At 44.8% G+C, this 27,554-nt stretch overlaps 1 protein-coding gene across 4 annotated transcripts in view; it reads right to left on the reverse strand.

Annotated features, from left to right (window-relative positions):
* The window catches only part of LOC119186385 (3-beta-hydroxysteroid sulfotransferase), a 37,058-nt gene extending 9,716 nt beyond the window's left edge, over positions 1-27,342 (reverse strand). Inside the window, exons 1-3 of one of the 4 annotated variants that reach the window (XM_075888585.1) lie at positions 27,138-27,342; positions 22,992-23,087; positions 22,630-22,724 (exon numbers count right to left, since the gene is read on the reverse strand). In XM_075888585.1, coding sequence (XP_075744700.1) covers positions 22,630-22,698 — 69 coding nt within the window. In that variant the 5' untranslated portion in view covers positions 22,699-22,724; positions 22,992-23,087; positions 27,138-27,342. Of the gene's footprint in view, positions 1-8,354; positions 8,572-22,629; positions 22,725-22,991; positions 23,088-23,794; positions 24,793-27,137 lie in introns of those variants that run through there. The other 3 variants (XM_075888587.1, XM_075888588.1, XM_075888586.1) reach the window with 3 other exon arrangements.
* Positions 27,343-27,554: the final 212 nt, after the last annotated feature.

The raw sequence follows: 27,554 nt of genomic DNA on the forward strand, positions 1-27,554 counted from the left end.
TCTCTCTCAGCGTATCGGCATTCACATTGATGCATCTAGGCACTCCGTCTATTAGTTGGTAGGCTGGAAATCGATGTGTCATAGCCCTTCGGGTTTTCTGAAAGCAACGACATCCAGTTGTGATTACGCGTATGTTTTCACTGCAATTTATTTAAACTTCACGTAATATCGCTGTATTGACTTTGTGTTCGTTCTCTTGTTAACCAAGTGGTCATTTTATAAAACCTGTTCTTATGATTACTCATTGAAGGTATCTTTTTGAAACGGTAGCTGTACTATAAGCTAACGAAATCTCTGAGCTTTCATTAGTTTTATGCTTCGCGCCGATGTCAAATCTGCGCGTCATGGAGCAGAAGACTGAGGATTGTTCGCAGGACATATATCATTCTAGTTATTGTTCATGTTGCATCACAAATTGAAGACGGAGTATACAGTCCGCAGAGTGGCAGATGTGTTTCTGCTAATTGCATGGCTGTGGCTAATAAGACAAACCTAAACACAGCTCCTTAACCTGCGAAGTTCGTCGTTTGAAAAAAGTACATTGCTTCTCAAAGTGATGGTGGCACCGCGTGGACCCCATACGTCTCACGCAGTTTTTAGTCATTTTGAGGTACCGTTTCTGCAGTGGATAAAAGAGATATATCGCCGAGTCTATGCATTATTTTTATCCAACGTTTCTGCAATTTTAGCTGAAGCATATTTATTAAAGTCTGCCTAATACTACGAGTTTTACCAATTCTTCACTCCGAGGACCTAGATATTAAGTTCATTGACGTTTTTCAAAATTTATAGCACAAAACATGCAAGGGGAATTACCATAATTATGGTTCAGTAGGTACAGAAGTACGCAGAATACAAAACGATAATCAATTTATTATCCTGAAATACGTAGGAAATAATGGTACCTAAGTTATAAACACAGTCTTGAAAAAATTAGGTTTAAGTTAGAAAACGACTGAACAGCAAATACATGGTCTCAAACGCAATAAAATACTTTATTTAGTAGCTACAAGCCAAGTAAATAAAGCCAAAATGAATTTTTCAGTTTTCAGCGTCACGTAGTGCTTACCTCGCTTCTTTTGTGAGCTGTCGTTCAATTCCATTCGCAATGCGTTGTCGAGTGTAGTAAACACTTCGAAGCGAATCGAATGTAGTTTAACGAGGCTTCAACACCGTTTTGCATTGTTTTGGCTTGTGTTCAACTAATACCACTAAATGCAAGGAGAATATACAAAGTCACAATCCTTAAGACTCTGAATCTAAACGTAGACAACAAAGTCTCATTAATGGTGTTTCTTTTCACTGCAAATTCGCACTGCGCAGTTCACACGTGCTATTTGCTCCCATTGGTCACAAATCATAGTCTAGTCTTTTAGACCGTATTCGCAGTCACCCTTGATCTCAAAGCATGCTGAAAAAGCCGCGAGCTTCATTGGTGGAGACGTTGCTGGTTCGGCTATCAGTGCATCGTTTCGTCATTGGAATTTCTTCACATTCACATTAGCTGAAGACCTTCTTTACTTTTAGCATCTCAAATTATCGACAAGCACGACAAACAGGTGTAAAAAAGCTATAGAAGCTGAAAGTGTTCAAATCGGTGCACTCCGAAGACGAAGTGTATTTATAAGAGTCAGTGTCTTGAGACTGCCTTAGAAGTATCCTGAAGCTGACCCTTGACAAGCATTTTGGCTTTCCTATGTGTTTCTTTTTTGTTGTTGTCGAAAACAGGTCGTCAGCACAGTGACCATATACGACGGCCTTGCGCTGGGTTGCGTTTTTAATCACTACTTTTATTCGGGAAAACTGATTTTGAGACACAGAAAATCCTGTTTAAGGAAAGAGCGAATGTGGAAAATATTCACGGAGGCACACCCTTCCCACATTGCAAAGAAAAAAATTTACCTTTTTTCAAATTACGAAGCGCCTACCTAGTGTTCTTCAGGTCACCAAGATTTTTTATCACAGTTCCTTTGAGCGATGATGAAGTGGCGATCGCAGTGCACACCAGCGTTCCGCGTACAAGCAAGCGCTGCCTTCGCAGCTTCATAAAAGGTATGAGCAGGTGCATCAGTTATTTCATGAGCCACCGCAAGCGACGGATGCATTATCGCACAGCCGCCGCCATCTGCGCTGTCCTGTTGCCTTTCGATCGGCAGCACACTTGGCCCAATGAAAAGTGGTCGTTGGCGGCACCTAAAGCGAACTGCCATCACGGAGCACGAGCGGAAGTATCACGTGGTATAGAAATCTGCATAGCGTGCATCTGCAAAAAGCAGGAGAATCCCCATACATAATAGTCAGAAAGCTAACCACTGCATAATTGGATGTTTTACAAGCGGATCTATCAATGCATTTTTTTCATGCACCGTGTTTGTTATGAATACTGGTCCAATTAGGAAGAACACAAAATTATTGCTGCTTACGCGTTGTCTCAGTCCGCAAAAGACATCTCGTTGCGTCGGCATAAAGATCATTAGCATATTTTTAATGTCACTAACAAAAAATAGCTGAGACATACTGTCGACGTCCCTTTATTAAGTATTCTATAATACAGTGCGTTACGTACGTGAACAATCTTGTCGGTTTACGTTGTAGGAAGGGCTAAATTTAAGACGTAATATACATCCACGAGACAGTACAAGAAACATTTTCAATAAAGGCGAAAATTTTGAAGGTCCGAATGCTCAGGTTTGGGTGCACGTTAAACAACCCCAGGTGGTCAAAACTTCCAGAGCCCTCAACTACGGTGTCTCTCATAATCATGTGGTGGTTTAAGGACTTTAAGCCCTATATATCAATCAATTGATCTATCAATGACAGTATAGTTGGCATGAGTGAGCCGTCAGAACACCAGGTTTGAGGTCAGCACCTTTCATACTAATAGGTGAATCTTTTACAAGTTTTCTTTCGAGCTATTGCAGGTCTGGGGGATATAAAATATCTACAAACAATGCCAAGTTCCGGTTTCGGGTCATCACTGCGAAATAAAAAAAGCAATCAAGAAATACAATCATTAACTGGCACTTTTTAAAGAGCTACACCCTTCATTTTATTTTAACAACATTCACCTATCAGACCTTGCCCAAGCTTGCCAGGTTAAATACCTCACTTTTTCAGTGCATATTAGGACTCATGCGCATTGATAAAGAATTAGGCAGGTCATAAATTGTGCCTGCGATATTAACGAGATGTTAACACTTGTGCGGTTTCGTCTACAGTGTTGTCTTTTGTTGCATGTCTTCTGGCTTACGAGGCGTCTTTTAGTGAGTTGAAAAGGTCAAGTTGAAATATAATAATGATATCAAAAGTGCTTTAACATGACTCCATGGGGATATGATTTTGAGACATGCCGTAGTGAAAGGATCCTGAACTTTCGACGCGCACGGATTCTTTGATGTGCGCCTAAATTTATTCACACGTACCTCGAGCATTCTCACCTCCATCTAAGATGTGATCCGCAGCCGGGATTCAATGGCACACCTGCGGATTAGCAGACGAGCGCCATACCCACAAGGCAACTGCCACTTGTTAGTTTAATGCAAGCAAGCCTACAGTCAAGGGCGAGCTTCTGAAGTAACAAGAAAAGGGTTTTTTCTTCTTCTTTTGTTACATTTTGCCTTATGGAGTAAGCTGAACACCTCCAATTTTCAGCGTTAATTGAAGTTTTGCAATTTCGTACCCATAATAAATACTGTCAAGCAATAGAGAGCCCTAAGTAATTTATTGGGAAAGCTTTCTGCAGTAAGTTTCAACTTCATTTCAGGAGTGAATACTTCGACATGACGCTACGACACGGCGTCGCATTCGGTGCTAAGTGCAGACCTACGGGAGAGAAGTGAAAGCGAAACGCCAGTGGCCACACATGCTGCTTAGCATTCGATGCCGCGACCTGTGGCTCAGCATTTGAGCCCCATAAGTACTATAGGTCGTTTTGGAGCGTGTTATTAATGCACGCCAAACTATGGGCACGCGCGAGCTCCGTTCCTTCACGTTCACTGTAGCAAACACCACATTGAAGGTGTTCTTTGGACAAACGGGCCATCGTATTAACCAGCGACTATACAACCACCGCCTAAAACAAGGCAGCAACATGGCACTCTATGCAGCAGCTGCGAGTGCACGCCAGAGTTTCGGGACTGCATAGTCTTAGAATAATTACGCAATCGTGTAGAGTCAGCAATTAGCCAATGGTTACGCTATTAAACTGAGGGTGGACACATCTGTTTTTGGGCAGTCCATAACACTAAGCAAAACACGAAGGTCGCGGGATTGAATCCCCGCAGCGGCGGCTGCATTTCCGGTAGAGGTGGAAATGTTCGAATGCCCGTGTACTTAGATTTATGTGCGCTCTAAAGAACCCCAGGTGGTTCAATTTCCCGTAACCCTCTACTACGGCGTACTCATAATCGTTTGATGCTTCTAAGGCATAAAACCACACACATTAGTATTCCCAACACTAAACGAAGAATATATTAAGTATCTCTGATGGCCCTAGGCTCATTCTCAAAAATGTACCATTGGTAATTAGCAACTTCTACTAATTGTATTGTGACGAATATCTTATAATTCCACGTGACACTTTAGCCTCCACTTTTTTTCTTTATATCGCATTGAAGCAATGAAGCAGTCAGTTGTTTTCCACTAGTCCTGTATGATTACTCGTTCGTGTCATCAACTTTGCGCGGTTTTTACATTTGACAATATATATTAGCAACTAGCCCGACGAAAGACCTTTCTCATAAAAAAGAGCTCGGTACTGATATTAGACAATTACACAACAAATATGATCATCATGAGGAAAGAACAAAATATACCATAATACATCATGCAGTCACACAAAAATAGCTGAACATAATGAAAAGAGCAGCGCTGTACAATATAACGCGAGGAAAAAAAATCAGGTAAGCACAATGCAAACACACGGGATCGTCAATGTTCCGAAGTTTGTACACTTTGTATTTAGGACGCAAATTTCACTACTCAATCGAGCTACCGGCATTTTATTCGAGACACACAAACAAATGAAGAGATACGGCATGGCCTTTCATAACTGCTGTTACCATCTCTTCTAAATTCTAGCGTTGCTCCCTCCTGAAGCGTGCACAGTTGCACTGTTTTAATAATATTGGGCTGCTAAGCTCGAACATTCAAGTTCCTCTCATGGCCACAGCGGTGGTGAAGCCATAGGACGTCATCACAAGAACAACGGTGCACTTTGCTTTGTGTGCCAGTGTAGGAATAACTAGCAGTCCAGAGTTCTATAGAGACTCCAATTAAAGCGTGACTCATAATTATGTTACGGCTTATTGACGTAACACCGCCGAATGATGCTCTTCAAAACTGTCAAGATATATAAAGGCTTTGATCCGGTATTTAAAGCGTGTACAATGACACCATTTGTCTTTGCACTGGCTGAAAGACGATCACGAGATCCTTTTTCAGGTAATTCGAATTTATATTCGCCTAACGCGCTATCACATACTCTATATCTTTTTTATTTGCATCTTTGATGTGGCAGGAAAATTTTTTGGAAGACAGGATATTGTCTGAGCATTCGTTCACGTGAACGCCAGGAATTTTTAACAAACACACAGATTACCTAATATTGAACCACTGCGGGCACCATACACAGGCACTAAATTTCTTCCACCAGAATAGTATCACCATGTGCTAAGGTGTGCCATAGGCCAAATTTCATTTGCGTTTTAATGTAAAAGGTTTAGACGACTAATCAAACGCGAAAAATTACCGCCGATGGTATAGGCCACACCACCAAGTATTGCAATCAATCATAATAATTGGAGGATGTGACGGTATGATGGCATCATTATTTCATGGTTTTGTGGCGTCACTGTGATGTCACACGACATAGTATCTTGAACACGTAAGTGTTGATCTCAGAGACGGTCCTACGAACCCACACGAGTTACAGAAAGGTGTCCCGCAGAGAAATGCAATGTAAAAACACGTGTCAGGCGCAGGAATGTTATGGAGGTGGGGCATCAGTAAAATCAATGAAGAGGAAAAATACAAAAATGGTCATTGCATCGTTGTCACGTTTGGTGATTTTATTAAGGGTCTTGTGAATTTTTATGTGCTTGATGTGTTTTATGTAAGTGTGTTTTCGAACTAACACATGTGTTAGCCAGCCTTCAGTTGCATCGACAAACGAAGACGTACCTTTTTTTACGACACTTCGTCACTTGTCTTCAGGAGTAACTTTTGCTGAAGCGTATATTTTACATCGCTCTCTCCTGTTCTAGTTCCTTTTTTCCAGTTTTTTATCGAAACGGCTAATTGTGTCAGTAAAGCATTAATGAAAACGCAGCATTATCCCATTCATTTTTCTCCGTTTTCTCTTCATGCATTTCGTCATATCTTGACACCATCAGTCAGTTTGACGACACTCTCGGCAGCGCTTGTAGTGAATCCCACTACGAATAAGGAAGTCCTCTGGCCCTTATTTATCAATGAACAGTTCGTTAAATACTTTCAGTAGATAGCAGGTCAATGCGCTCTTGAGAAATTCGACAAATATAGTGTCGGCATATACGTGACATGGCGCATGACTTCGCGTCCAATTTATACCAAAAAGGCACACATAGAAACACGGGAAACGTTTTGAACATTTCTGTGAAGATAACGCCGTTGCTGCTCAGATTACTCTTACACATAATATCAAGCATGGATAAAATGGGTAAGCATAGAAGAGACGTCGCAACGAAAAACTGACATGTGGCAATGCAACGCCAGTGAGCGCTGGTTTGGCTATAAACTAATAATTTCTAACATTATCACATTCCGAAACCTCGATATGATTAAGACGGACGCCACAGCAGAGATCTAAAAAAAATTGCCCGCAGCTTCCCTCGGGGGAACACTGAGGAGGATGCGGAGCATATAATTGGTTAACGGGGTGTTAAAGTGCGGCTTACTTGGGTCGATGGCTAAATTGGTTAACGTGGTTGTGAAATGGGTGTTAAATTGCGACTTACTTGGGTCGATGGCTAAATTGGTTAACGTGGTTGTAGGAGGGGGTGTTAAATGAGTGAACACGTACACACGTATGCGAAAGGGTGGCGCTGGTCGAAGGGACGTCGATCATTGTGTTTGTGGATTCGTTGGAATTCATTTCACCGCGACCTTGGACGTCGACGCGCCGTACAAACCAACCGACGAGCGGCAACTGAGCGAGCGAGCGCCGACCTTGAGTATATATACAGCGCGACGGCGCATGCACTGTCAGCTGTTGAATGTTCTCGAAGCGCGACGGCGCATGCGCGTCCACTGGAGAATCAGGAGAATTGTAGAATGTTCTCGAAGGGGAGAAGCGCGCGCAGCACAGATGGTGGGTGACGGTGCATGCGCGCGTCAGCTTTCGAATGTTCGAGAAGGGGGAGAAGCGCAACGGCGCATGCACGCGCGTCAGCTGCCGATGTTCTCGAAGCGTGACGGCGCATGCGCGCTACATTATACAGCTAGCGAATGTTCGTGAAGAGGAGAAGCGCACGCGGTGTGTAGAGGAGGAAGGCTGCACAGATGGTGGAGGAGTGAAGCGCGCGCGGTGTGTAGAGGAGGAAGGGATGCACAGATAGTGGAAGAAGGAGGAGGAAGCTTGCGAACGGCGCCGCACTACAAGCCTCGAGTATTAGATGCTCCGCATCTAAAATTTTGGCTGTTGGCTATTTCCGAACGTGTTCCTAAATCAAAGTACATGGGCCTCTAGGATTTTGTCTCCTCCGAAAAAGGAGCCACCGTGGCCGAGATTCAATTTCACAGCCTCCGTGTCAGCAGTCGAGCGTCCTAACCACTTGGCATCATTGTGGAATTTTAGCCGGGTGTATTTGCGCTTTTTATTATTAGTTGTGTCGTCGGCATGTGCTAAAAATGACGCACCACATATTTCCTGATGTCTGATAGTTTTGATCTAAGTTTTGATGCTCACAGGTTAGTTTTTACCATCGCAGTAGCTAGAATTGCTGCAAATAATGCTGATGAGAAAATGTTACACTCCTACTCACTGGAGTTCTAAGCAGTACCTCGATCATATGTGGGGTTTAACGTCTCAAAACCACCGTATGATTATGAGGGATGCCGTAGTGGAGGGCTCAGCAAATTTCGAACACCTGGGTTTCTTTAACGTGAACCCAAATCTGAGCACACGGGCCTAAAACATTTCCACCTCCGTCAAAAATGCACCCGCCGCAGCCGGAATTCGATCCCGCGACCTGGGGGTCAGCAGCCGAGTACCTTAGCCACTATACCACCGCGGTGGGGCTCCAAGCAGTAACTCCAACACAGCCAACTGAAGGAAACTGAACACTGCCGTTATGAGAAAGGGGATTGATGCTCACCTGTTCTTCTTCTTATCCAGACTACTTTGCAGTCGAAGTGCTTCTTTCCCTTAGTTTTTGCACAACAGGCTCTTTGACAGACCTGGCGTAAATAGATGTCTGCTCTGATACTTAATATAAATGTCAATTTTTGTGGGAGGCGTGCCACTAGGGGATAAGTAAACTACTGCCAAATAATTTTTTCCAGTGTACACCAGCTGACTGACCAGTGGTTTTACGGCGGGTGCCTACTCGCCTACTAACGCCTTTCCGCAAGTGTCTAGTCACGAGAAAATTCGTTATCGCTTAGTCGGACGTCTTTTGTGTGCTCTAGTGGCGATTGTGCGATTACTTCGTCTGTCCCGCTCTCTTTTCCAGACATCTCTCGAGATTTGTTCGCCGATAAAAGACTGTAACGAACGTATGCACGAAGTACAAAAACAAAACCGTTGAATATGATCAGGAGAAGCGACGTGAGCTCCATGATGATTGACAGTAGCGTCAAAAAGGCTCCTTTCTGTCTTCTTTTTATTTTTATTTCTTTCTTGATTTATATCTAATTGTGGAATTTTTCCTCCAAATACTGCCTCGCCGTGGTGGTCTAGTGGCTAAGGTACACGGCTGCTGACCCGCAGGTCGCGGGTTCAAATCCCGGCTGTGGCGGCTGCATTTTCGATGGAGGCGGAAATGTCGTAGGCCCGTGTGCTCAGATTTGGGTGCACGTTAAAGAACCCAGGTGGTCGAAATTTCCGGAGCTCTCCACTACGGCGTCTCTCATAATCATATGGTGGTTTTGGGACGTTAAACCCCACACATCAATCAATCCCTCCAAATACTTTTCCTCCAAACTCGCACTTGGCTTTCATCCCCCTGCTTAGCACAGCAACAATTCAGTTGCTACAGGGGGCCCCGAACAATGGGCATGGTTTCATGGACAACGAAAATTGGCACTTCTCACGTGCAGTGGCATCGATGATATGCGAAAGACGAATAAAAAAAGTTGAAATGTCACTTTAAAATCAGCACAACGTTACGAGGTGGAGGTAAATGATGTCGTACATGACTTCCATATCATGATTCTTTCGTTCAAACCTGTCATTTACCTTCACCATTTATTCACGTCACCTTATACTAGGTTTGGTATATGTGGAGGTAGCTAATCTGCCGCCAGCGCGCTATGAGCGTAGCGTGTAGTCATCTTGTTACATGACACGCATCTGATGATTATCATGTTTGTACCAGTCACATACCTTCATCTTCAATTCACGACACGTAATACCAAATTTTGTATATGCGAATCTAAAAAAACGGGTGCGAGCGCATCATGAGTGGGGCATGTAGTCATGTTCTTACATGACACGCATCGCATGTCATGAGTGTCATGTTAGGGTCAGTCGCTTGTGTTCTTCATGCAGTTATGTCATACCATACCGGTTTTGCAGCATGTCTTGTGAACGAAACCACCTCAAGAGCAGCAAGACCATGAAATGTGAATCATGACATTTATGGCACACATGTCATAATTTTCAAGTTGTGACTAGTCACTTATTCTCGCCATACAGTTTTGTTATGTCATGTCAATTTCGGTATCGATACCATTATCAAAACGGCTAAGAAAGTTAAAAGTGGTATTGGTAGGCGGATATATATATATAAATATATATATATATATATATATATATATATATATATATATATATATATATATAGATAGATAGATAGATAGATAGATAGATAGATAGATAGATAGATAGATAGATAGATAGATAGATAGATAGATAGATAGATAGATAGATAGATAGATAGATAGATAGATAGATAGATAGATAGATAGATAGATACGCTCAAAGTCGCCGAAGTTCGCTAAGAAATGATTCGTATTTGATAAAATCTGGCATTGCGATAAGACAAGTCACAACGATGAAATGGTTGCTTCATCAGAAATGGTCAATGAACAAAACTCCCACATGCTAGGGAGAATCAGCACTTGGAGAGTTACGCACACACATGCGCATGTGACCGCTGCACCTTAACCTACGTTTTGTGCGTTCGCTGGTGCAGGATAGCTGTTGAAATATCCAAGCCCATCAAATCGAGCTTTGATTCTTTTACGAACGAGAAATACCGCGTCAATAGTGTTAAGCATGAAAACCTTGCCGATACCTTGACGAGTATTCACGTGATGACCGGTTAAGTGACGAGCATCGTCACTTGAACGGGTTGCTTCATTTGTGAAATACCTGAGCTTGGCCCTTAATCCCAAAACAATCACAGATAGACAGTACGCGGGCAAACTTTCCCCCTGCGCCGCTCGCATCTATGGTTTTTGTGGAATCAAATTGCAGAATGGTGGCCTCTAAATTACTGTGGCGCTGTGGCACGGCAGTCTACCACGCCATATAAAGCACCACCACATTAGATGGAAGGACAATAGTTCACTTAAAACCTGCAGATGAGTGGCTGGGCCTTGTTATGACCGCCATCGGTAGGCGCCATGCTGTCGCTGAGAAGCGTAGCCGGGCAGCGTTCCCACGCCTGGAACCCCGGTTTTCTTGGAACCAGCGTCGAGAGATGACGGGGGAGCGGCACTCTTTTAGTCCTCAATGAGGTAGCCGCTTGGTCGGCTGCCTATGCCCGCCAGGTATTGTCCCTGCTAGCCGGTGGACGAGACGTCGTGTCGCCACGAAGCTGTAAGTCGTTCCAGAGAGGACAACAAAGACAGCGTCTTCCTTTGAAGAAACGGCGACCGCCGCCACAAAGTGCCCTGCTAATTGAGCGGACAGATTGGCGGACCGTTTGATGTCTGCTGTCCGAAGCTTGGGACCCCTCGACCAGTAACACACACGACGAGCAAGAGCCCCTCTGGCGCCACCTTTCAGTACAGTGATCTTGACTCAAAATTGGATGTTCACGTGCGCCGTGCATGCTCGTACCCCTCACCTGTTGTGTGTGTGTGTGATTGGTGTTCCACTGAAGAAGGAGGAGCCCGACAGGGCTTATAACGGCGCCGCAGAATGCGGGATGTCGCTCTGAACCAAGTAAAGGTTCAACCACCACGTTCGTAGTTTGTGAAGGCTCTGAACCAAGTAAAGGTTCAACCACCACGTTCGTAGTTTGTGAAGGCTCTGAACTGTGTAGCGGTTCAACCACCACGTTCGTGGTTTGTGAACTCTTAACCTCATGCTGTAAATATTTGTAAATAGTGCCATAAACCTGTTTGTTTTTTCGTATCCCCATCTTGTGAGCGCTCGTTTCCTCAACCCGAAGCTACACCACGCTACCACAAGAGACCGGGTTTTGTTTTCGTATCCTCAACAGGTAGCAGCGGTGGGATCACCACAACTGGTGATCAGCGGTTGGGATTCGAAGCTACAAGTGACAACAACAGTCGGCCCAAGAGAAGCAGTTGGCTCGAGACATGGATCACGTATGGGTGAGTGCTTGGCTTTTCCTTGGAGTAAACCAGGTTCTAAAAGAGGGTTAAATTTAGAACTGGTAGTTAACTTTGCCGAAAGACTCAGTTTCGCCGTTTCGGGAAGTTATTTTTGGAAGTAGCAAGCACTCAGTACGATCATGGACTTACGGGAGCTGCAGAAGTCAGACTTGTTGCTGTTGTGTGAGGAATTGGGGATCGATACAAAGGGTTTGGCACGAAAACCCATAATCATTCAAGCGATTAATGATTTGGGGGCTGATGATGAGGAACTAAGTGAAGAATGGGACCTCATCATCGAAAGAAAACTAAGAGCAGCTCAGATGGAAGGAAAGAGTGAACACGAAAGAGAAGGCCTCAAGAGAAAGTTTTTCAAACAGGACTATGAGTTGAGTATGAGGTTGGGAGCCCAGCAAGGAGTACTTCTCGAAAATGAGGCAGAGTTCGAGATGTCTAGATACATGCAGCCATATGAGGTATCATGGGATATGGGCCTGTATCTTAGACTCTTTGAACGAAAGTGTAGTGAACTTAAGTGTGAGCGAGACACCTGGTCTCAGAAGCTACGCACGGTTCTGTCCTGCGAGGCAGCGGATGTTGTTGCGCGACTCAGTGAGCAACACGCGAACAACTATGAAATTATTAAAGCAGAGCTAATCAGGAGATTCGGAACTTCTATTTGCAAAAAGAAAGAAAGACTCGCACCGGAGTCTGAAAGCGAGGCGCGTCGCAAAGCGCCGGAAGTTGAGGCGCCTCATAAAGCGCGACAGGAACAGATTGCGCCCGAAAAGGGCCCGCGAATTCTCGAAGGCGTCAATCTAGAGCATGTCGAGAACGAGCCCTTGGCCAGTCTCGAGGTAGAGACAGTATCAAAAGACGGTCCTTGCGAGGATGAGGTGTGTGCCAGCAGCCCTAATGGGCTCAGTAAGGAGCTGGAAACCATCCCCATGCCTCGAGAGGACGTCTCGAGATCGTCACATGCAGACAGGGTAAGCACAGTGGCTAAACACAGCGAGAGCGCGATGCTTCAGGAGTGCAGCGATGCCATCGAAGAGGGCCCAGTTAATGGTTTCATCAGCATTAGCAAAGATGATTTGGCCCGGCAGTCCGTCGTGACACCGAGTATAAAATGTTTGAGCGTGGGGGAAAACGTAGCACTAGCTCCGACAAGCTTCCCAACCCCTCAGTTTCCGACGCGACATGATGATGGCATCGAGAGAAAGGGGGCAAGCAAACATCGCCGAAAACGAAAGAAGCGGAAGCGCACCGCACTGTGTAAGCCTAGGGCAGATCCCACTCCATCTCGAGAAAGACGAAGGGCTAGGCCGTTAATCCGTTCCAGGAAACGTCAATGGTGGCGTTCCGAGAGGTACAAGCGGCGAGCCAGGTGTGGAGGGGGAAAAGGAGGGACGTCACCCAAACAAGCGCGCGGTTCAGTTCGACGACTTCGGAAAAGCGGCCTTGCCCGAAGGGTCAAAGTCGAAAGGGCAGAGTGGCTAAATACCGCGCAGGGGCGAATACAAAGAGAAAATGGCACAGGCTCCCCCCAGCTTCTGGCGTCACGTTCAAATTCCTACGGAGAATAGGACGAAGTGCAGAATGAGGCGTGACGGCAGGACACAGCCTAACGTTCGTGTGTTTAGTAGCCTCAGGCGTGCAGGAAAACCGCCGGGACCGCAACCCCATCGTGTACGATTAAAGGAACCATGAGAAAAGGGGGAACGGTCAGTTCGAGTAACTTTTGCACAGGCGTGTCAAATATTGTTACTCAGTGTTGCATTGGAAATGCAGATTTGAGCCACTTTAAATTTGGTAGGTTACGTGATGCGGTGGAAAAATTTCAGAAGGAAAACCGCCGATCCAAAGGTTGAAAGTCTGCATCGAATTAGTTTAATCATGTGTGCGAAAATTTTGTGTAAGGTAAAAACCAAGAAAAGGTGTCATTTTTCTAGTTTTTTCAAAGGTTTAGTGCGACATCGTATGCCTTTACTGCCATGGGGACGTGGCGTGAATAAGCATTTGAGGAAGATGTTAGCTAAAACCGAATGATTTCATAAATTGATTAAGTTTGGCGCGACACGGTGAAGTTGTCGTTGCGTGCATGGAGCATTGAGTCATTGGTGCACAGTTTTAGCTAAACCCTGTGCATTATTGTGAGGTGCATTTGATGAGTATTGCACTTAGCATTATTTTCCTGTTGTACACGGTGTGTTACAACGTAACGTTTGATTGAGAATTTAGAAAAACTCGGAGGGATTATGCATTTGGTTATTAGTGTCGTGTATTTTGCAATGCTGTAGAAATGAGAGTAATTGAACGCTCAGGAGAGCCCAGTGAGTTTTACTCAGAGGCATTAGCATAGGCAGATAACTTTAACCAAATGAATCTTCTAGAAAGCCGTGTTTGTCTCCTCTGTTTTGTTGGTTTTCTTTGGAGACGATTGATCTAGTGATCATGAGCAAATCATCAAGCTTTCCCTAAACGTTGAGGTAGACCGTTAGGTCACAGTGTAGTTTATGGTTTGGGGAAGCTGGTGAGTTTAACGTCTCAATAGTAGACGGTTATTGGTGCCGTAGACAAAGACGGACGTTAGGACACATTTTGCGCTCGCTGAATCCTAGTTCCGAACTGATGCTCTCAGCAGGACAGAACCGATGAAAGTAGTCAGTGATGAAAAGTGGAGACAGACCAGTGTATCCTTACTTGGCTGCAAACCGTGACATCAAAGAACAGTCGCCTCTTGAGGCGGAGCTTGATTCTTCAAAAATATCATTTTGGCATTAGGTAAATAAAGGGCAAATTGAATGGAAACGCTGACGCGCTCAGCCGCTCTTTCTAAACCATTCGGGTGTACTCTTGGTGTATCAAAATTGATATTTTAGTTTTTTTCGTGCATCTTATTATGTGAATTTGTAAGGTAGCACGTCTGGTTTCGCTGCTCAAGTGAGCCCTAAGAGTTCTGAGTGTGAGCTTTTGTTAAAGCTAGTAATTAAAAATTGGTTTGCTATCCCTCTTTTGGCTTGGTTTGTTCGAAGGGGGCCGAGTGCTTGCTTGTACATATGATCGAGTATCAGAGATGCTGTCGACGATTCGGCAATCACCCGGACCATGCCACAAGCGAAGGCCAGTTCCTGGCATTCAACTACTGACCCTTTCGTCGTCCCTGCGAGCAGAAGTGTTGACTGCTGCCCTCCGTGACTCATCTGGCGAGGGGGAAGCTGTTATGACCGCCATCGGTAGGCGCCATGCTGTCGCTGAGAAGCGTAGCCGGGCAGCGTTCCCACGCCTGGAACCCCGGTTTTCTCGGAACCAGCGTCGAGAGATGACGGGGGAGCGGCGCTCTTTTAGTCCTCAAAGAGGTAGCCGCTTGGTCGGCTGCCTATGCCCGCTAGGTATTGTCCCTGCTAGCCGGCGGATGAGACGTCGTGTCGCCACGAAGCTGTAAGTCGTTCCAGAGAGGACAACAAAGACAGCGTCTTCCTTTGAAGAAACGGCGACCGCCGCCACAAAGTGCCCTGCTAATTGAGCGGACAGATTGGCGGACCGTTTGATGTCTGCTGTCCGAAGCTTGGGACCCCTCGACCAGTAACACACACGACGAGCAAGAGCCCCTCTGGCGCCACCTTTCAGTGCAGTGATCTTGACTCAAAATTGGATGTTCACGTGCGCCGTGCATGCTCGTACCCCTCACCTGTTGTGTGTGTGTGTGATTGGTGTTCCACTGAAGAAGGAGGAGCCCGACAGGGCTTATAACGGCGCCGCAGAATGCGGGACGTCGCTCTGAACCAAGTAAAGGTTCAACCACCACGTTCGTAGTTTGTGAAGGCTCTGAACCAAGTAAAAGTTTAACCACCACGTTCGTAGTATGTGAAGGCTCTGAACTGTGTAGCGGTTCAACCACCACGTTCGTGGTTTGTGAACTCTTAACCTCATGCTGAATATATTTGTAAATAGTGCCATAAACCTGTTTGTTTTTTCGTATCCCCATCTTGTGAGCGCTCGTTTCCTCAACCCGAAGCTACACCACGCTACCACAAGAGACCGGGTTTTGTTTTCGTATCCTCCAGCGACCTTCCTTCCGACCCGCAACAACTGGTCGTCAGCTGTGGGACCCGCAACAACTGGTTGGCAGCGGTGAGATACGACTCAGCACCCCGAGTCGCAACAGCCTAGGCCACCCGGGTGGTGGCGGTAAGGTTTTTTTTTCCGCCGCTTCCCACACCTGCTGGATTACCCCAATCCGGACTTGAATTTCTTAGCTAGCAAGAGCGTCAAGCCAGCGTGTCTCAAGGAGGTACGGGCTTAGGTGATCGAAAAGCCGTGCAGTGCATGGGCATGACGAAAAAGTTTCGTGCCAGCAAAAGTATTCAAGGACTATGCCTAGGATGTGCACGGTTATGCTACGGCGTATACCCTCGCACCTGATTTTTCCTTTCTTCTCACATTCACGTCTGCCCACTCACTCTCACTTCCCTTCCCATCACTCTTCCAAATTATGCTACACAAAGCTACGCGATGTTTTTTTTTCTTCTTCATTTCTCTCTTTCTTTCTCCTCCCCGTTCCTTTCCTTGCACACCCCTAGATATACGTGGTGCGCAGCGGCTATCGACCGAGGAGGACCACATTTGCAACCGGCGCTTTCTTCCTTTCTGGCGTGTGCTGAAGGCGCAGAGTGTACGGGCTGGTGCTTAGATGAGGGATGTTGTCGAATAACTTAGCATGTTTCAGGTCAAACTGCGGATTTTCATCTTTTTATGGCGATTTCAGTAAGCGTAAGGTGAACGGAAGCGAGTGTTCTTTGGTTGTTTGAAGTGCTACAGAAATAAAGGAACCTGACGTCTGAAGAAGTAGGCGGTACGCATCACCACACGAGCAGTGTTTACGGTTGCTTCGTGGTACATGGTTTGTGTTACGTGACAAGTCCTATATCTGTAAGTCCCACAACATACCCGAAATGCACTGTGTTAAACTAGACCGAATGACAACCGGAGATGGTTAGATTGACGACCAATCATAAGCCACCAAGTATAGCCGTGCCCATTACAAAACGTCTAAGCTCCACTCTAGTAGCCACCTGCATTGTTTTCGCTTCTTCTTATGCTAGATGCGAAGCACTTCTTTGACTAGACTGTGTGACGCTGTCCCTCCATCCATACAGTACTCCCCTGGCCGCAAGTGTTGGGGCGGTGGCAAGTAAGTCACGCCTTCCCTCGCAGTGCGCGCGCGTTGATGTTACTCTCTCCATAGCCTGTCACCACGCACCGCGTGTCATGTCTGTTCCTTCACCCTCTCCACTGCTCTCAACGTTCGAGTGCACATCAAGCGAATAGTCTTTCTTCGATGAAACTTACAGGAAACTCAACGCGCCTCCCGTGTCTTTGCATTTCAAACAAACGTTCACTCGAGTAAACGCTACATCAAGCTTCGCCTCAAACCGTTCTTTCAGTACACGTGTTGGCACCCGTTTCAACCCGGTCAACGCCGAGCACACCGCTGCTGCTTCGCATTCCTTTAGGGTTCCCTTCGGAGAGATGTTCCATATTTTTTTATAATTTAGTATTATAGGTTAGGTCAAACCTATTAGCCACGTGGCCCACCTCAACATGATGATAGATGTAGTTCATCTGTCTGTATTAAGGCGAGCGAGAAACCCCTCACTTCGTAGTGGGGTAACCGGAATGACTCCTTTTTATTGTGCTGGGCATCGGCCTTGTGAAACCCGGACATTCACTGAATTTTACATGAAAATTACATGGTGGAATCCTTGTCGTGAGTGTATACTTTATGTAATCCAACGGGATGTATCGTGCACATTGTGTGTTATGAAAACCGAATAGTGCGAAAAAACAAAAAAAACACGTCAGGCCTGCACGGATCACGCAACACTGTCATAGCGAGGGCTCGAAGAGCGGCTTTTCAGAGGCTCTTTTTAACACTCTTTGTGTAACTGCTACAAACACACTTGCTTGGTACTCACTATGCCATAAATATTCATAATTTTTGTGCAGTAAGCCGGTATTCCCTATGCTATCCTTCACCATTCTTCGGAGAAGCGTGACATTTGCAACATGAAAATTGTGCAATATTTTAATGCGGTGGCTGAAAACGATCAAGAATTAAGCCTGAATGGGGTATGCGCCACAGTTAATAGGTGAAGAGGAACAAGCTTTGCACTGGAGTGCATCATTGGGGGACCTAATGTTTATGAAATTCCCATTGTGTGATGCCTGGTTGTTCTTTTGATCTTTCGAAACGCTTTATTACTCACATTAGCGCGATTCCTTTACCGATATCAAGCCTGCCTAAGGCCAGTCTTGAAATGAGCTTCAAGTGATGTTCTGGCTCAGTGGTAGGATATTGAGCTGGCAGGCAGCGGACCTGGGTTTGTATTTTCTTTTTTCTTTAATCTTCTTTAATTACTGAGTTTTTTTCTTCGATATTGGTTACGGACACTGGCGGTAGCGGCAGACAACTACAGCACCACCATGACCTTTGTTCTTATTTGATAACAGCTTTCGGTGTAAAAAAGGGGGGAGGGGGAGGGGAGAGTTTTCTGACTTCGTGTTTGGAATTATTACCTTACGGAAGACATTTTTTTAGCGTGGTGAAATGTATTAATGCGCTGACAAGTAGTGCATTGATATACAACATACCTACTTATCTTGTTAGAGCCAAACAAATTACGAAAACACCAATTTGCTGCAGTCGTCTCTTGTGTTTAAAACTATCAATTTCGCTACTAAGCTTTGCGAACAAAATTCGTACAGCTTGTAGGCAAAATTATCAAAAAAACACACAAAATGGCTCTTATGCCGATCATAAGCTCGAGCCTGGGCGCGCTTGGTGCCTCATCAGCAGAGAAAAACTCTATCTTAACTTCATCGCCACCGCAATCCGATCAAACGCCACAACTCTGAAAAGATAAACAAATGGAAGAAGTGTGCTGGCATGTAAACAACAGCATCGCTACAGGCCAGCCACAAGGAGTCGTATAAAGTCGAGCAAAAAATGTACAAGTTATGAGCAAAAACAAATGCCGTCATCGCCAGAAAATCAAAACTGCACGTTCACGCGCAATCGAATGTACCGGTGTGAGTCACTCGATAGCATGAACGAATCCAGAGGGAAAGAAAACCAACTTAAGTTCTGCAGTTCCTAAAAAAATTCATTATATTCTGAACGCGTGCCAGTACTTGCTTTCCGTGCTAGAACTCGTCAAAATATTCTAACGTTTTTCTAACAAAATATGCGCCGAAAACATACTACGCTGACCACTTGCGACACGTTCACGACTTCGCAACAGTCACACGTTCGGGGTCAAAAGCTTTCACGTTTTGACCACGAACTAATGAAAACTTTTCAGCACGTTTCACGGACTCATTTGCTACCTATAACTCATCGTTGAATGCGAAATTTAGCGCGAAAAAAACAACGCAACTGTAACCCTGCGCATACTTTCCTTAAAAACGCGAGGCTCCACACGCGCCAGTGGGTTGCCAGGCTGCGGACCATGCCACCCGCTAAGCAATAAGGCGGCGCCCATAATAAAAAGGTCTATGGGGGCGGGCGCCACTGAACTACAGGCGGGCTTTCCACCGGATACGCCTGGTTTCAGAGAGAGCATGCGGTGAGTGCCTGCGTACAATTTGCAGCTTATGCACGTCCCAGATTCCCACTTCAGTGGTAGCATTGTGCGAAAAAAATCATAGCATATCCATGGAGTGAATGATGATGAGTCATCATCATCATCATCATCAGCCTGTCTACGTCCACTGCAGGACAAAGGCCTCTCCCATGTTCCGCCAGTTAACCCGGTCCTGTGCTTGCTGTTGCCAATTTATACCCGCAAACTTCTTAATCTCATCTGCCCACCTAACCTTCTGTCTCCCCCTACCCCGCTTCCCTTCTCTGGGAATCCAGTTGGTGACCCTTAATGACCAGCGGTTATCCTGTCTACGTGCTACATGCCCGACCCATGTCCATTTCCTCTTCTTTATTGCAGCTATGATATCCTTAACTCCCGTTTGTCCCCTAATCCACTCTGCTCTCTTCTTGTCTCTTAAGGTTACACCTACCATTTTTCTTTCCATTGCTCGCTGCGTCGTCCTCAATTTAAGTTGAACCCTCTTTGTGAGTCTCCAGGTTTCTGCTCCGTAGCTAAGTACCGGCAAGATACAGCTGTTATATACCTTCCTCTTGAGGGACTGTGTCAATCTACTTGTCATAATTTGAGAGTGCCTGCCGAATGTGCTCCACCCCATTCTTATTCTTCTAGTTACTTCAATCTCGTGGTTAGGCTCTGCGGTTATTACCTGCCCTAAGTAGACATAGTGTTTTACAACTTCAAGTGCACTATTACCTATCGCAAAGCGCTGCTCCTTTCCGAGGTTGTTGTACATTACTTTCGTTTTCTGCAGATTAATTTTAAGACCCACCTTTCTGCTCTCCTTGTCTAACTCCGTAATCATGAGTTGCAATTCGTCCCCTGAGTTACTCAGCAATGCAATGTCATCGGCGAAGCGCAGGTTACTGAGGTACTCTCCATTAACTCTTATCCCTAACTGTTCCCATTCTAGGCTTCTGAAAACGTCCTGTAAGCACGCAGTGAATATTCGGTAGTCCTTCCGCACTTCCGTCCGCGTGTTCGTTTTTGCTTCCGTCCGTCCATGCGTCCGTCCATCTGTGCGTTTATGTCTGCGCTCGTTCGTGCGTCCATTCGTTCTTCCACTTCTGCGTCCATCCGTCCGTCCAGCCGTTGATCCATCCGTGCGTCTGTGCGTTCGTCTGTCCTTTCATGCGTCCAGCCTTGCGTTCGCCCATGCGTCCGTCCGTGCATATGCCTATGCGTCCATTTGTCCAGCCGTGCATCTGTCTGTCTGTCAGTCCGTCCATCCGCGCATCTGTTGATCCATCTAGTGAGCACTCCAAGTACCACCATCTTGCATCTTTTCAACATATATTCATCTTACGAAAGTACCGCCATCCGGCAGACAATACAAGGACTAATCAAGAGGTGGATACCTACTACTACGACTACTCCTACTAGTACTACTACTACTACTACAATTTACATGACGGACGCACGACCGCAGCTTAAGAAGCTTTGCTCCTAAAAGTATCACACTTTAGAACTGCCTACATTTGTTCAATCTCACAGCCTTATGGTGTGACATTGACAAACTACCTTTGAATTGTTTGCCCCCTACTAGCATGAACAAGCTTCCGTAAGCAGTAGCACTCATCTTAAATAATGCTTTTATTTATAATGCCGCCACTGCTGATGGCTTCATTTGTTGGCAATTGGAATACCGTTTTGTTACTGAGATATGAATGTCGTTTACATTCTGTGTGCTTCTACAACAAATTTTGAAGGGGCGCATGCGCACCAGAAAATGCTTTGTACAGATGCGCTAACGTGAAATATCAGCGTTTGTAAAGCTTCAAAACTAGCAATTTAATTTTGAGAAAATCAACGTGTGTGGAATACTGGCTATAAATACGTCAGTTGAGATCATAGGAACAATTAATATTTCACAGTTCCTAAGCAGATACGCAGTGCCTGACCCTGCAAACTCTCCAATGAATGAGTATTGGATTTGCAAGTGTTAGTCAGTACCGGCAAGCTGTAGCGCAATAGACCCAGAAATAAGGCCCTGTACAGCTGTAGCATGAAGGCCCCAGAAGTTCCCCATGCTTTCCCGCACATGAATTTCATTGTATGCACAATAGATAGCAGTCTCCTCTTCAAGTACGCACAATGTGGGCTCCACGAAAGACTTCTGTCGATTATTATGCCCAGGAAACGATGCGTCCGTGCATATTTGACACTCTTTCCATTGATGTAAACAGGGTATGGCGTCATTGGTTTTCGTCTAAAGCACTGCTAATTTACCTAAAGTCAACAAACCTAAGCGACCGCCTGTAGACTGTGTGTGCTCCCCGAGTGGGCTCGTGATTGTGTGTACCTTCTCATCTCTCTGCAACCTCTTTTCTCCCCGTTATCCCTTCCCCAGTGCAGGGTAGCAAACCGGATGTGCGTCTGGTTAACCTCCCTGCCTTTCCTGGCATCTTTATCTCTCTCTCTCTCTCACAGTTTCTAAGATTCTTACTGCAGATCCTGGTATGCTGTGTAGGCCCTCAGGAGCTCTTATCCTCCCTGATACGTTCAGAAAGATATAAGAAGGAAGCTAATATTTAAAGGTGCATATTTTCAATATTCCTAGTTCGAGTCATGGCAGAGCTTCTTTATTCTGGCTCTTATTCTTTCGAGGTGACAAATAGGGTGCATATTTTGTTAGATGCGGGCTACACAGATGTTCTGCCCAACTGTTGCTGGAATATTCCTTTTCTCATCACACTGTGGCATTGCTTCAGAATAACTCAATATTCAAAGTGTCGCTCGCCCAGTTTCAGTTAGTCTAAGCCATTTGAGTTGAGCTACTTTGTTTGCTTTGACGAGCTCCACCCAGGTGTTGTAGAGGCCTAAGCGTAGTAATAGCTGCGTGGAAGCACAATCAGCGATTCCTATGAGAGATTTGATGGCCTTTCGTATAACAGTATTCAGTTTTTGAATATTGGAATTCTTGAAATCTAAGTAAGTGGAATGTCCCGATATTCCAACACATGCTGTCAGCGTAGTCAACAGCGATGGCAAAGATAGAGTGGCAGCTAGCATCCCAACTACAGAAATCGACACGGCAGAAGAAACAGCGACAGCACTAGCAGTCTCCACCTGTACGGACACAGCAGTAATACTATCCGATTCACAAGCAGCTTGTCGAAATTATCAGAATGAAAAAATTTTTAAGCAAGCCTTAGACATTCTCGCCACTGCAGCGAAGATGAATCTACCAGACACGTACATCGTCTGCACTCCAGGTCACGAGTCCCGGATGAGAAACGAAGCAGCCAACGCTTTCACCCGAGTTCATGTTCACCGGGCCATCCCAAGGGAGTGCTAAGGAGGAAAAAAATGCACCTAAAAGTTCAACAATATACTGCAGCACTACCGGCTAAACAGAAGAATCAATATGCCCGCTCACTCAATCCTGACTCGGGAACAGGCAGTAACCCCCAGGAAGCTGCAAACCTACGTTCACGGTACGCTGCTTCACCGCATCTCACCAACCGAATATCTATACAACTTCAAACACTCTGATGTCCCCGAAACCTTATTTCACATGGAATGGGGATGCATACAAAGCCGTGAAGCCACTAAACTAACCGAAAAGCAGTGGGAGGCCCAGTTGTCAGACCAGGCCTGAAGAAGTAGCGCAGCATGGTTCAACGGGTGCGGTAGATGGCGAAGGCCCACGGCTACCTGGAATAAAGAGACCGCCCCCCTTAGGCGCTCAATGCGTTTGCTCCAATAAATTTTTATTCTCTCGTAGTTCAAACGTAATTGTGAAAGGTGGTTATCCAGTGCTTGTAAACTGTGTGCTTTATAGCGATCATTTCCAACGAAGATACAGAGCTACAATGCAGCAACACGTACATATGTTCATTAGCTTCATGCAAAATAAAAAGAAACAGTCGTAGCTACCACACCAACTATTAAGTATAAACAATGATGACAGCTTTCATAATCAACGCCACATGTTGAACAACTTGTATCAAGTGAATGCGCATTAATGGCAAACACCAAGTCTTCAAGTTTGGGCGTTTCCGAATACCACGAAGTCATGTTCGGAGGCATACAAAATGGAGTAAATGTTCTGTCCAAATTATTCAGTATAACAGGAGCCAAGTTGTACAGTGAACATGCAGATAGCTATGGGGAATGTACAGAGAACATTCTGCATCAAAGATTGCGTACCGGTGTGATCGATAGGTATAGCATGCAGCCGCATTCGTGCAGGTGCAAGCGTGTATCTTTTGGGGCAGCTAGCAATAGCCTGTATCGTCGATTGTAGTGATGCAAACGGCAATCACACTTCTGTAGTGCAACGTACTCTCTCTGTAAGTTGTACCAATATTTCTTAAAAAACGTTTCCTTCAGTGCTAATTTTCTGAACGACAACCACGGTGTACAAGTCCTGCAGGAGTGATATTTATTAGGAAGTCTCCATACATCTAATTGCATCAGCGCGGATGTCCTTCCACAGGTCCATGAATGAAGAAATCTTCTCCGACTCAAGAATCCGATTTTCCATGCGCCGCAGCAGGTCTGGTGTGAAGTGTTCCTTCCAGTCACCAACCTTTGCCTTTCTCACAACCGCGTACCTGTTCTCATCTCCCTGATACCCTTCCTTACAGGTGATTTTTTTTCTAACAATAAGCTCGTCCCAGTGAGGATTTGCGCTTCCATTCAGGTTAATCACCACCACGCTTCGCATGTTTTCAGGCTGGGACCTTTGCAGGAGCTCTTGGAGCATCGGCTCGTTGTTTTCCAAAGCACGACCATACTGCTCTCCAAGAAAGTGCGCCAGTCTCAGAACTACAACCCGTGTATTCCTTTTTAGTTCTTCATAAGTCACAAAGAAGACATTCGGGTTATCCCTTAGAGCGTAACCTAACGCAACGTGTTCGAAGTAGTCGCCATATCCGAAGTTCCCACTCACAAAAGTGTCAACAAAATCTTCGAACGTACCATCTTGAAAATCAAACTCGCTCAGGTTACTCATCATGTGGTAAAACGAGACGCAAACATCCCAAGGATTTCGGGCGACGTAGATGTACTTTCCTTCATCCGTCAATGTTGCTTTGTCAGGGGCAAGGTGCGTGGAAAATGTTCTCAGAGGCAGAGATGAGCTCCAGTCTTTGATCTCCATGTACTCCACAAAGCGCCACTCTCTAGTAAACTCGTCATGTGTGGTTATTGGTTTTCCTTTCCTCAATATCAGCTGTGTGATGTACATCAGCCAATGGGTTCCGCTCTTCGGAAATGTAAATTGTACGACGTCTCCTTTCGTTGCTCTGAACTTTAGATTTTCTCTCAACCTTTCGGCGCTGATGTTGACGCATCTGGGCACTCCGTCTATTATTTGGTAGGCTGGGCGTCGGGGCTCCATATCCTGTGGGTCTCCCTGCAAGTGAGAATTCAGTGTAGTTGTAGGCTTGGTTTGAGTGCATTTTATTTGTTATTACGAAAACATCGGTGTTTAGTTTTTACCTAGGCTCTCTGTGTAACTAAGATACCAATAGGTATGTTCCTTATTCATATTCTTAAGTTAAGGCCGGGTGTCGAAATATGAATGGTATTTCAAGTTGACATGATCATGGTGCTATACCCTACCATATGCTCTTCAGAGATCAATTGTTTGTTCTACATCCACGAAGTTGATGGGGGGCAGCTGTAGAACCACTTAATTTCTCGCAGAACTAGCTGAAATATCTGGGAGAATGTTTTGTTTTCTCCGTAAGTGTGCGTACATAAAACATACCAGCAGAGTTTTTTCGTAGCGGTGGCTTATATAATGCATGATAGAATCACTTGTAAACGTCCAACTGACGGCATTTGCAGATTTTTGTATTAATTACCGAAGATATTGAAGCAACGAGAACCTCTATTCAGTAAACATCGTAAGTAGTGTTGAGGCATTTAGAGAGATGATTTGACAACATTCTTTGAAGGACCATGGCCATAGTTAGAAAACGTGGAGAGTCTTAAATATCATGGTTTGCTTTTTCTCTATGTGGCCAAGTTCCCCGCAATTTCTAACACAGGCACGTGAGAACAATGTGCTATGTTGCTGTGTCCTTCAAGAGTCTTCGTCATCATCAGCCATTCTTTATTTCAGCACAGCAGCAAACAGACAGCTTCTAACAATATCACAAATTTACTTCATTATTCGTGAGCTGGCAAGCTAAATCTATTCCTTCATCAAAATTCATAAATTTCATGACACCACGTATCTCTATGCCACTCCAGGGTGTTTCGCAAGCTTTGGTGTAGTTTCAACCACTTTTATTGCTCTTTTACCAACTGTATTTAGACCTGCGCAGGTGCGCCATTTTTTTCTGAATATCACCATGAATATCTGTGACTATTGGATGGTTTCATTTTATATCTGAAATAAGTTACGCCTTTCGCAATTGGTCAGTGTTTGGCAATCCTCTTTATTTCTGGCCTCTTAGCTAGTGAAATTATATGCGATTATTTTACAGCTTACGTTCTTGGCGCAGCTGTGAATTTCCTGTCAATATTTGAGCATTACTTTCTTTGCGCAATTGAGCCTAATCTTGTTTCTCACTAAATTACAGTACTATGACTAGCTTCCCGTGTAAGTAAACAAGGTAGATATTGAGGCAAAGTAGTGATGAAGACAATAGTGCAAACGACATAGATGATTCCCGGTGGTCTTACAAATTAAATAGCCCTCAAGATACACAACCAGACACTAAAATCTGTGAAACAGTATTTGTATGTACGTAAAGTACTAGCTGACGAGCCTGCTCAAGTATACAAAATTTATCTATTTTTAAAGGTGACTCAGTGCGCATACCACAAGCGTTCTGAACTCATGATTGGCCTGCTACCATTGCCTATAAAGCTGAAAATGAACAACCATTACATTCTTAAAGTCACAACATATGGGGCAGGCACTTTGGTGATACCAAAGAAAATCGAGTTCAAAACTACACAGCGTGTGAAGGAAAAAATAGTGAGAGATTAAACGCAAAAAGAACGCGAGCCAGCAGAATGTGCAATAGAACAAACAAGGGTAGCCGATATCCTCGTTGGTAGTAAGAAAACACGAGTCATGGAAGGTTTTCTCTTGAGAGCAGACAGTCAGTGATCTGTTAGAGCAAATGAGTTAGAGCAAAGGAGGACGGCAACGTAGAACGACGAAATCAAGCAGTTTGCAGGCCTGTAATGAAATCACTAACTTTGTTTTCTGAGGTGGCTCATTTCACGTAATTGATCAAAAGTTTTTACGTCGCGTAAAATTATTTTTTTCTCGCGTCTAGTAAAGCGTCGATAAAGCTTCAACACGTCTCACCTTGTCACGTATTCAATGGGTTATGCTAAGAGGTAAGGTATATACACTCACTAGGTGTAGGCCCATTTATTACTAGTCTGAAAAACTTGCACTCCTTTTCTTTTCGGAGCAAGCTGTTTAATAATTTTTACTCAAGATTCACTCTCGCTTAGTAAAACACATTTTCACTTTCCAGCAGTTTTTATGAGACTGGGGTCATTAGTGTGTTGTGTTTTCCTAATTTCTTGTGGTACAACTTGCCTGCTTTATTTGATATTAGTTAGGATAACATGGCTTGCCTTTTCGTTTTGTGCTTCAACCTTTAGTGAAGAAGCAGATCTAATGCGGTATCTGTTTATATTTTTGTGACCTTACATAAGTACCGTTTTGCGAGAAACTTCAATAAAAAATCAAATTATCAGTAAATGAGTAGTCAATTAATATCTCACCTCCGTTGTCCTCTTATGCCGGTCCGTTTGTAGAGAAACGACGTCTTGCCCTTGGCCACCAGTACCCTATATGCACTCTGACCTACCCTAAGTGACTTTGGCCTCAACTATATACCACTTGAAAAAAATGACGTTAATGTGTTCCAATATAAATCACACCTTGTGATAGAAACTGCTCCAAGAAATGCTTTTGTGGAGTGTTGTCCGAGTGGATATGGTCAGCTAGCATATAGCCGACGCTTGGTTCGATGATAACATCTTCGATGTTGGTGCAAAAGTCACGAGAATACACGTTATCACTGTGTCGAAAGCCACTTGTGTTTTGTTTGGGCGAACTTTGGATGACTTCTTTTGTTCCTTCTGTTGTCTTAGCGTATCTCACGATAGCTTCGCTGATAGAAGGCTCCATTAGGCTTG

The sequence above is a fragment of the Rhipicephalus microplus genome, chromosome 3 (genome assembly GCF_043290135.1).
Source record: "Rhipicephalus microplus isolate Deutch F79 chromosome 3, USDA_Rmic, whole genome shotgun sequence".
NCBI classification, from domain to species: Eukaryota; Metazoa; Arthropoda; class Arachnida; order Ixodida; family Ixodidae; genus Rhipicephalus; species Rhipicephalus microplus.